This window comes from Nanorana parkeri, unplaced genomic scaffold (genome assembly GCF_000935625.1).
Source record: "Nanorana parkeri isolate BGI_ZX_2015 unplaced genomic scaffold, ASM93562v1 scaffold353, whole genome shotgun sequence".
In the NCBI taxonomy this organism is placed as follows: domain Eukaryota; kingdom Metazoa; phylum Chordata; class Amphibia; order Anura; family Dicroglossidae; genus Nanorana; species Nanorana parkeri.
In genome coordinates this window covers 1,192,128-1,203,580 of record NW_017306621.1, presented here as the reverse complement: position 1 = coordinate 1,203,580, position 11,453 = coordinate 1,192,128, and the positions used below count along the sequence as shown (strand labels likewise).

Here is an 11,453-nt window from a genome sequence, read left to right as displayed (position 1 = left end):
TATATATAGAGAGAGAGATAGAGATAGAGATAGAGAGAGAGAGAGAGAGAGAGAGAGAGAGATTAGGATTGGCACCTCCCTTGGTGGTAAGGGACAGGCGGTTGTAGTCCAGCTTTCAAATTTTCAAATCAGGGGTTTAATTCCACTTCACTTTAGAATCTTTAGAAGTTTAGATATCCTTTAACTCTGGTCCCACTGCACGCTCACCAACACACACATGAAAACAGATGAGTGTTCCACTCCAAAAACCTGTCCCCCACTTAGTCCCAGGTGTCAGCTCTCAGCTAGTCTTAGCTGTGCAAAGCAAATACCAATTACAAGAAGGAAACCACATTCCAGATGATTAACCATATGTTCATATTAAGCAAGTCCCTGGTACATAGGCAATCCACCTGAGCTCCTTCTCTGACATGTTTTGCTTGATAACAGCTTAGTTGCTTAGTCAAGTGGATTGCCTATGTACCAGGGACTTGCATAATACAAACATATGGTTATTGATCTAGAGCAAGGCTTCTTTTGTGTACTTGGTATTTGCTCTTCCACAAATTGTTGGTCATGAAAGGATCGCCTATGAATCCTGTTGAAAAGTAGGAGAGTTTTATTAATAACAAATAGAAGACCAGATGTACAGTATACGTATTACACATTACACACTTTTATCTTATAACCTGCTTTAGGGAAAGACTTATTTGATGCTATGGACATCGCACAATTTCAAACACTTTTATAAGGTCCTAACATTTAATCTGATTATGTAATTATAACAGTGTGGTTCCACAAACTTTCACACCTCCCAACGTGTTCTTGGGCAATCAACATCTGTCTTGATACCAAAGCATATTTCTGATATATAAGCTGCAAAATATCTTTAGCATTACAAGTCCAGTTGATTATGGCTACGAGTATAACTAACTACTACTAGCCACCCAGAACCTTTTTTGTGGTCTTATAATTAAAGGACTAGCCAAGTCTGATGCTTCAAATCAAAGCTTGGTGGAATAACCAAGTCAAATCGAACAGAGATTGGTGGAATAACCTACTACTTTTTCCCATACACTCTTGTGGTAGGATATCCTAACCATTTCTATTTCTGCTTTAGATAATGGCCAATATAAAGCCTAAATAAGCAAGCCATGCCCCCTCACCTTTGGTGTGCTATTGATAAATTAATAATTAACACTGAAGATCAGTTTCCAGATAGAAATACGTTTTCACTGCTTATTAAACCCTTGCATGTTTTTGCATATATCTACTGCTAACAAGGGGTAGATATATGCAAAACGTAAAAAAAAAAACTTTTTCTAAGGGTTAATACTTACCTGTGTTTCCGCCGTGCGCTCCCTTCCGAACATCTGAAAATTTCTCGGGCGGCCGCAAAAGGATCTTGGGGCGGGCGCATGTGCAGTTCAGATGTTCGGGCGGGACACGAGGAGAGACACAAGGTAAGTCTATGGAGCAGCGTGCACCTGCACTTACTCCGTGGGACATAAAAGAAGAGGAGGACAGAGGAGTCAGCGCTGGATCGGAGACCGGCACCAGCACTGGAGGGACATCTGAAATCTACACTAAGAAGAAGATCAGATTAAGAGGCATAATTTAAGGTAAGTTCCTACACTAACATTGCGGGGAGGGGGAAAAAATTAGCCTTTAATGTCACTTTAACCTTTAATTCAGCAAGGAGCAGCATACCTAGATTATTACATCATGACAAATAGTTTGATTCTTAAAACAAATGTCTTACCTGACTTTTCCTTAATTCGATGTTGTAAAGGTAGTTCACATGATAGTGTTTAAGAACCATTGATATACAATTCAGATATTTGGTAAATACCTGGAAAATTGGTACAAAAAATTACATTTGCAGGTCATGTTAACTTTCATAGTGAAGTTCATATTGTTTTTGTAACGTATTACCTCTTCGTCCTCTTTGGTAAAGGCTGGTTCATTTTGTTTGTTGATGGCCATTATAACCGCTAGGACCTCTTTTCCGTATAAGACAGGTGTGGCCAGTAGATTGTTTGTACAATAACCCGTTTGCTTGTCTGCAAAGTCAGAGAAGTGTGTGTTCTGTGTAGAAAAAAAGAAGTTTGAATCCTCTTAGTAGTGTATAATAAAGTTGCTCTAAACCCTAACTGGATGACATTTAGTTTGCTAAAAGCAAAATCCTTTATTTTCATTGACTACAGCTTCTACATGTTTTGTCTCCTCCAGCTTTCTCAGCCTCTTCTTGTCTAAATGCAGTTGCTCCAGCTCTGGCTGCACATCATAATCCAGACCTGCTTCTGTTCCCAGGGCTGGAGCTGCTTCTAGGCAAACTAGGCAGCCGCCTAGGGCGCACTGCTGCCTAAGGCGCACTGCCACCTGGGGCGCACTGCCACCTAGTGCGCAGCCTCAACCAGTGGCTTCCTCACACTCTGCCGGCTTCCCGATACTGCTAGGTTATCTCCAGAACTCCTCCCTCGTGACCTCAGCCAGGGACTGGCCTCTGTTGAAGACGACTAATGAGCCATGGGGGGGCATGGCCGGCTTAGTGGGAGTGTTTGCACTCTAGCAGCTACTTCCTCTGCTGTACCCTTTACAGGTCGCCCGGGTGTCACAGTGAGAGACGTGTGATGGGGCGGAGTCCAGCTACAGGAGAATGCCAAGCCTGATCTGTGTCCTATGAAGGCCTGCTCACCCCTACATCGCCTGCATGTAAGAGTCTCTAATATTTCCTGTATAGGCTTATGGTTCTGTGCCCTATTGGGAGGACTGTGGACACCATGGAGGGGACATGGACCCTATATGCTGGGGACACAATGGAGGGGACATGGACCCTGTGTGCTAGGGAAGGACTAGGGACACCATAAAGTGGACATGGACACTGTGCTATGGAAGGGCTGGGGACACCATGGATGGAGCATGGGCCTTGTGTGCTATTAAAGGGCTGGGGACAGCATGTAGGGGCATGGAGCTTGTGTGCTATGGAGGGGCTGTGGACACCATGGAGGGGACATGGACCCTGTGTGCTATGGAAGGGCTGGGGACATCATGGAGAGGACGTGGACCCTGTGTGCTACCAGAGTGTTTTGGGGAGAATGGCGCTAGCTGGTCTGCAGAGAGGAAATGGGACTAGCCTGTCCACTGGGGAATTCGAAAAAATGTAAAAAAAAGATTTGGGGGGGGGTGGTGCAAGTAGCAGATCTTGCCTAGGGCGCAAATTAGTCTAGCACCGACCCTGTGTGTTCCAGTGGACCATGCCTATGCAAAGTGCACTGGAAGGCCACTTGTAGTCCCCACCAGTGGTGCATGATAGGAAGAACCTAAACAAGGAACTTCATGACAGTGTCACCAAGTATTCTATTAATTAAAATTGCAGATTGAAAAAGAATAAAACACTTCTGAAATTACAATAATATGTTAAAAGTTATTGGAGATTTTAGTGATTGGGCATAGATCTACTTTAATGTGGAAGTAAACTTATTGGTGGGTGAGCTTTTGCCATAATCTACAAGAATGTACAGCATCTTGCAGAATAAGTCAAACACCTACCTCCATCTGTACTGTCCTCTGATGATGGCTTTAGGATCCTCTCACCACTGTGCCCTCTGCCGCTGCCAACACCACCGCCAATTCCACCATCAATTCATTTGAGTCCTGCGGTGATCTTCTTCTGCTATTGCTTGGCCACCGATAATATATTTTCCTCCACATGTATGCCGGAGTTTCATTGTCTCTAGCACCCAGCTCTATTCTCAGCATGTGCCGTACAGTGTACACAAAAAAACTAAAAGTCACAAGGAGCCAGAGATTTTTTTTCTGGGAAAATAGACTTTGCATCTCTTTTCTGCTGAAAAACTCTACCTCCTGGTGATTTTTTTTTTGTTAAAGCAAGTTTAGTTCTGCTTCTGCTATAAGAGTTATAATAACTACTTGCTGCATGCATTTCATAAACCAGTAAATGGTCAAATTATTTTTATAAACCTAGTTAGTAGAATTGTCTATTGTATCCCATCCTATTGCTGACACAGGTATAAAACATTAGGCAGATAGCTTATGCAATCTTCAGAAACAAGGATTGATAGTAGAATGGGTCGTAACGAAGAGCTTAGTGACTACATTTGATCATAGGAAATCATTTTTACCTTGCCTTGGTCAAGTGGATAGAGCTTTAGAGCAACAATAATTATTTTCACACAAAATTACAGAGAAGGATTACAAATTAGAGTGCCTACAAATTGCTTGCCCTGGGGTGGAACATTCAGAGCCAAGTTTCAAACTTTTTCTAGAAGCAGTACTGCCACAATCACTATACAAGCTTAACAACATAGGTTTCCCTAACGCAAATACAAAACAGTAAACCCAGACAGGATATGGTAAGGTGGGCTGAAAGAAAGAGACGTAAGACATGCAGATACCGTCTGTATTTACTTATAATACAAAGAGACATTGAAGCAAACTTAATTGATTAAAGTATCAAGCAATGCAGCACACACTTTATTGTTCCGCACTTTGCAATCAACTGAAAATATGAATTGAAAATATGATCTATCCGTTCGTAAAGTAAATAATCTATTAAATGATCATCTAATTGATCTGAATTATGATTGGTTTTACAACACACACAGGTATCAGTTTAATCCATCAAAAGAAAATTCTACCATGGCCGAATGACTTGGCAATTGCGAGTCAAAGTCAATTGAGAGCTCACTAAATAGAGAGCCTTTAGTTTTACCAAATGTAATCAATTTAGTTGGTGCCACCATAATATCATCATGCCTAAGTGGATACTTAGTGGATACGTAGTTGGCTAAAGGTACATACAGTATCAGAATGTGGTTGTAAATGGGGCTCATTCAGAACAGAGATAATTTACTAGTGGTGTGCCACAAGGCTCTGTACTAGGTCCTGTTCTATTTGATCTGTTTATAGGTGAGATATGTTTTTTTTTTTTGCTGATGACATAAATGTGTTCAATGTGGTTGGTATTTTTGGAAATGTTAGTAACATGGAACATGAGTTCGCATTACTGGAAGATTGGTCAAAGCAGTGTAAATTGCAGTTCGTTGTTTTTAAATGCAAAATAATGCACCTAGGGAAAAATGGGGAGACATTATGGGGGAACGGTGTTGGTCAGAACTACAGAGGAAAACAAATTGGGGGTGCTTTCTCCAAATGTTTGCTAGCAGTTGGAAAAGTAAATAGAATTAAGGGGTGCATTTACCGAAGGATAATTAGCAGGAGGAAGGAGGTGCTGACCCCCTTACATAGATCTTTAATTAGACCTTATTTAGAACAGACTTCCATCAGAGGTGGTGAATCAGTGAACAGTAACATGCTTGGTACAAATGTAGATCTCTGCTCAGACAAAAAAGAAAAAAGAAAAAAAATCCCCCCAAAAATAAGAAAAGGGCAGACACGATAGACCACTTAGTCTTTTTCTGCTGTCCCCCTTCTATGTTTCTATATTTCTTCTATGTTGTGTATACAGTATATGTCCCGCATTGGGAGCTTAGATACTTTAAAATTAGGGATCACACTTTGCAGAGGTGCCTTAAAGGAGAACTATGGGGTTAAGGATTTTCCCCATAGTTCTCTTTAGGGTAACGGGAGGACACAAACTAGCGTCCTCCCGTCACCCTAGGCTGAGTATATTGAGACGCTGCAGTATATCGCAAGTTACTGCTCGCAGTATACTGAGATGCCGCAGCTGAAGCGGATCCCGACAATTATGCCGGGATCCGCCCAGCTGCGTGACTGACAGCTGGCTCTGCCTATCTAGAGGCAGAGCCAGCTGTACCCGCCCCTCCCCCGTCCGTTCCGCCAGTCAGCACTGGCGGATCGGAGCGGGGAGGGGGGAATCCAGCCCCTCCCCCCCAGATAGCAAGAAATTGTGCTGCAAGTTTGAAAATGACTTGCTAAACTCTTGCAGACTTGCCAAGCTTCACAATTTTGTTGCACAATTACAGCAAGTCTCCATTGCAAGTCTCCAGACCAGCGAGCTTGCAGAGCTCTTGCTAAGACCGTCAGGACTCTTGCTGTAGACTTGCCAAGCAAATTTGCTAGGAATTCAAAAAGTGTCAACTAGAACTTGTGCTGCAAGTGTTCTGCAAGTCTACAACTTGCCAAGAATATGTGCAGCAAGTTAACAAAATTACAATTTAACCCCGACACAAGTTTGTGGCAAGTTATCCTTGCTATCTGGGCCTGTCACGGCAGAGAGCCGTGACAGGATCGAGAGGTGAACGAACGCCGGTATGTGTTCGCTCACCTCCCGATCTACTGAGCCGACCTGTGACAGTCTCATTGTCACAGGTCGGCTAGAACTATGAGGTGAGTGAAAAGCACTCACCTCATAGTTCTCCTTTAATGTGGCCATGTGCCTTCAACGTTCCCATAATTCTCCTGTATTTACAAGTGTATGCAATAAAAACCTCTGTTTAAACCTAAAATGTTGAAACAGTGTATTTATACTTCTTGTGCTAATTAGCTGGGCTGTGTGCTGGAGAAATGTTACCATTATTTGATGGAACTCTACCTGCCTGAACTAATGGATTGTAAAGTTTTTTGAGGGAGAAGTAATGGTCTAGGACTGTTTTTTCAAACCTATTTCTACTCGGGAGCCACAGTTTGGGAATAGCCCTTTCTCATTTCATCACAAGAATTCACTTATGCACAAAGCAAGGGCCAAACAGAGAGTTTTTCTGAGAGAACATGAAGGGCCAACAGCCCCAAAGCACAGCTATACGATGAATTGCAATGCTGACTGTGAACAAGACACATCTGCCCAACATCCTTACTAATGGCCTTGAAGATGAATAGAAGCAAATCCCACAAACTATATTCTATCCAGTGCAGAGCCTTCCCAGAATAATAAAGGCTGCGCAGCAAAGAGAAAATCATCTTCATAATAAAAACCTTGGTTTAAACAAAATATAAGATATGCAAATGTCTGGGAACTTTTGGCCATACAGCAATGATAAAAGATCTGACCCTTCTCTGACCCCCTTCCTTTCTCTAAAATGAACCAATCTGCCACTGAACATGTGCACTACAGAGTACGTAAAGCAACGTCAGATTGTCATTTCAAAGGCAAATGATTCAAGGCCTGGAGTGGATTACTACCACTATTGCTTGAACATGCCCTGGGAGGGCTACCAGGACCAAGTGTCTACCATAATATCTAAGACCTTAAGGCCACTAATGTCACAGTACCATATTTTCTGCAGAGTGGATGTGATAATTCTGGACATTGATGTATTAAAAATAGCTCTATGAAGCATTTTTTCCTGAGTAAGGGGACTTTGTTCCATGAAACATGTTGGAAAGTCACGACATGCCCTGACAAGATATAAAGTATGCGATTACTGTTAAGAGATCAATGGGTTAATTAAAGAATATTAACAAGCTTCCGTGCAATGCCAATATATTTACCATACAGTTTTAAAACGTGATGAACAAAAATAGAAGAAAAACGGGATTTCCCTTTTTCAAGTAAAATATAGTTTAATGCGTCTTTGGTGATACAAAAAAGTCTCTAAAATGTGTCTTTTTTAAATGTATGTATATTAAGGGGATGTAGGTACTGTGGAAAATCAGGGGAAGTAATTTGTATGAATATAAAATGAGTAGCAATGCAATGAGACCACAATCTTTCAGTCAGGTGATCCTGGTAAGTGTAGGAGGAGGATAATGGAAAAGTAAGTAAGGCCATTGATCTCATGGGCAGCTTAGAACCAGACACATTTGGGCCTTTTCACAAATCTTCACATACAGTCTTTAATTATTATAAGAACAATGCACGGTTGCTTATAACATAATTATATTCCATTTGCTCTTCTTTTTTTCTAATTTGCACGAGCCTGGCACTTTATCTGGAGTGTCAGTTACAGTTATTTTGATTGTAACAGTGGTTACAATCAAAATAATCAGTACACCCAGAGGCAGCTGAAATTATATGCCAATCTTGACCTTTCCAGCAAACATTAAGGTTGAAAACACAAGGAGATCTCACTGATCCGATTCTCCGGCCCCAACGTGTTCTAGGAGCCTCCAATGATGTGGGTCAAACAGGTGCGTTCTCACCTCCAACCGCTTCAGTATCCAAACAGACCAAGGATCTCCAATAATAATCCAAACTTTATTAAAATCCACAATGAAAAGTCAATATGTAAATATACACCAACACCGCAAACCCCCAAATCCTCTAATGCGTTTCACTGGTAGGTTTGTTCATAGAGGTCATGAACAAGCCTACCGGTGAAACGCGTAGTGTTGGTGTAAATTCACATATTCATTTTTCCTTGTGGATTTTAATAGTTTGGATTATTATTGGAGATCCTTGGAGTGCTGTCTGTTTGGACACTGAAACAAAACCCTCCAACTGGTCAAAGAGGCTGCCGACCAAATTAGAGGACGTAGCTGGACTTTTTCTGAAAAAGTTCAGATTTGCATATAACTTCACCTGCCAAAATCTAAAGTTCATTTTGACATGTTGTTTTCATTAATAGTAACCTCGGCTAATGCATGATTTCATCCTAGTGTTGAAGTTCACAGGTTTGTGACAGTTTTACTTTCAGGGGAAACTGCAATCAGTTGAACACAGCAACACTCCTAGACTGGGCCTGACTGATTGAAAACATTGGGCTTTCTATAGACCAGAAATACCCATAATGCTCCTGCAAGACTTAGACATGTGATAGATCAAGTGGGGCAGCACAGTGGTGTATTGGTTAGCGCTTCTGCCTTGCAGCACTGGGGTCCCTGGTTTGAATCTTGGCCAGGTCACTATCTGCAAAGGAGTTTGCATGTACTCCCTGTGCTTGCGTGGGTTTCCACTGGGTACTCTGGTTTCCTCCCACACTATAAAAACATGCTGGTAGGTTAATTGGCTCCTGTCTAAATTGTCCCTTGAATGTATGCATGGGATAAGGGACCTTGAGGGCAGAGACTGATGTGTGTAAAGCGCTCTGTAAATTGTCGACGCTATATAAATACCTGTGATAAATAAATCTAGGTGCCAAGGCTTTACAAGGGAACTCAGCCTTTTCTTTAAATAATAATATGACTTTGTGTGGTGATTCTACTGAAATATTACTATTACAATGAAGTGTGATATTTAATGATGATTCCACTTTACGGGCAAATTTCATAATTCAGAAATACGCAAATAAGTCAGGGATCAGTAATAAGACTAGAGCAGGACATATACAGTATGTTCCATAGTATGTATTGTAAAATCTACTTACACGAGTGGATCAGAAAGCATCTGAATTAATTATAAATGGATAAGTCACAGTTCATACGATTGTCTTGTTATCAGATTTCATAAAGGATATAACACTAATCAGTCCAATATCCCTGATGAAAGAGATTCAAATGTAATACATTAGGACACATCATTTTATACTGAAGGAGTGAGATGACTAATTCAATGACAGGGTTAGATTGCCTTACTTCCCCAGGGTATATTTATTCTTATTGGTTTCAAATATTTTACTTTACAAAAATTGTTATTATCCAAGACAGTATAAAATTACAAAGAAACAGTCATGTCACATTTGTATTAGCATAGGGGACCATCCAGAGTTATACTATAGACTCATCTTCAAACACAAACATAAAGTTATCAATCAGTGCCTATACGTTGCTTTCAAATATGTACGTTATGTGGACTTTAAAAAATAAAAAACAAACTGGAAATCCGAAAATGATTACTGCTGCGGTCAGAGAGCTTCAGAGGCAGCAAACCTGTACTGAGGCCAGTAGTCCTCTAGATGTGACTGAGTGCTTGGCAAAGTCTTTGCATTGCTCCTACATTTTTTTTCATTTTGGACATTAAATGCTATTCCTCACAGAATCATGTCATAAAGATCGGCTGCTGTAGTGGTTATAATGGGCTGCTTAGTTGTGCAGCATCATCAAAATGTGAAATCACCATTTCTTTTTGCCCATCTGTGCCCTTACATCGAGAGGAAATTTCACTCCAGACATAGAAAGTGAGCTTACTGCACATGCCTGTGCATTCCAGCATCAGGAAGAGACCCATAGCTAATGCAAATCAGCCTGAATGTTTTTTTTTTAAATCTTTCTAATCTGGAAGAAACTCTATAAGACTTCATTTAGAAGCAAAAAATAAATATAAAAAAAAGGCAAAAATAAGATAAAAAATAAAAGGAAACAATCTTGAACCAACAATGTAAGGCACAATTGGATCTAATAAAAAAAAGTGGAGAAGCTGACTCTGCATGGGGTGCAACAGTCATACAGGTGAACAAGTGGCTAAACAAAATTGAAATTGAAAAAAATTGAAAAAAGAAATTGTCCTTAATGGACAATAAAGACAGAATACATAGAGCAAACGGGTAATAGGATAACCTGGGCTAAGGTTCCAACAGAAATCACGGAAGTAACATGGTATTAAGGCCTCTCAGGGCCACCATTTGCCACAAGGGAATCCAGAAAGATTATCTCTGAAGAAGAATACGGATTCTATCACCTCCACGATTTGAGCCAGACACCCGGTTGAGGACCATCTCCTTCCACTCATGGATCTGGCGCTTGGCTTCAACACCATGGCCCACAATAGGTTTGTTGCAGTTGATTGGTTTGTGCAGACGGTGGCTTTCGACTACCACACTGTTGTCACTCCTGTGCTTCTGGAACCAACACCTAAATGCTTCAAAGCTGTAAGGTCCATTGTACAGATTCCTGAAAGGTCCAAAAGTATTTAAACGCTAAGCAATTGTATAGTTGGTAAAATGGTAAAACCTTGCAACCCCTTAGTGAGAGAAGAGGTTTTCACATCCACTTCTGGCATTTACTTATATTTATATTTTTTTGACTGGCTCAACTGGTATTGGCAGTGGTAAACCATTTGCAAGACAGGGATACCGAGGAACAGTCCAAGCAGTTTTGTTCTGCACTTTTATTCAGCAAGACAGCAAACAAACACAGGTTCCATGCAGGAGGACTTTGTACAGCAAGTCCATAGCATAAAAAAAAACATCTGCTCATCCGAGCCACTAAAAAAACTCAAGTCCATTCTTGACTAACAAGGTGCTTTCTGACAGTTTCCTAAAAATAAACAGCTCTTGTACCTTTTTAGTGTTCTGTCAGCATTCAGACTATTCACCCAGCAACAGACTCCCACAGCAGAGAGAGTGAAAGAGAGTGAGCCTCTAGCATCAGTTAACTCGCATATAAATATGCCTGTTGACAGCTGAGACTAATTATTGAGGTCTGGCTAACAGGTAAGATGTAGATCTAGGAATGGACGCTTTATCCCATCCAAAGCTCTCCAAAGCCACTAGGCTCCAGGTCCCACACCAGAGCATATGAAGATCTAAGAAAACAACAATGTTTATTTTTTCCATAGCAGACACAAAACCTGGAGCCCCTTACCATGTGTAATTAAGAAACCTATGAGTCACATATATGCCATCCTCAATTCTACAGGCCAGTGCCTCGCAATA

The 11,453-nt window shown here is 41.0% G+C and overlaps 1 protein-coding gene across 1 annotated transcript in view; it reads right to left on the bottom strand.

Moving 5' to 3' along the window:
- The window catches only part of PDE6C (phosphodiesterase 6C), a 68,446-nt gene that overhangs the window by 35,561 nt on the left and 21,432 nt on the right, over positions 1-11,453 (bottom strand). Inside the window, exons 2-3 of the mRNA XM_018558680.1 lie at positions 1,915-2,067; positions 1,742-1,831 (exon numbers count right to left, since the gene is read on the bottom strand). Coding sequence (XP_018414182.1) covers positions 1,742-1,831; positions 1,915-2,067 — 243 coding nt within the window. The remainder of the gene's footprint in view (positions 1-1,741; positions 1,832-1,914; positions 2,068-11,453) is intronic.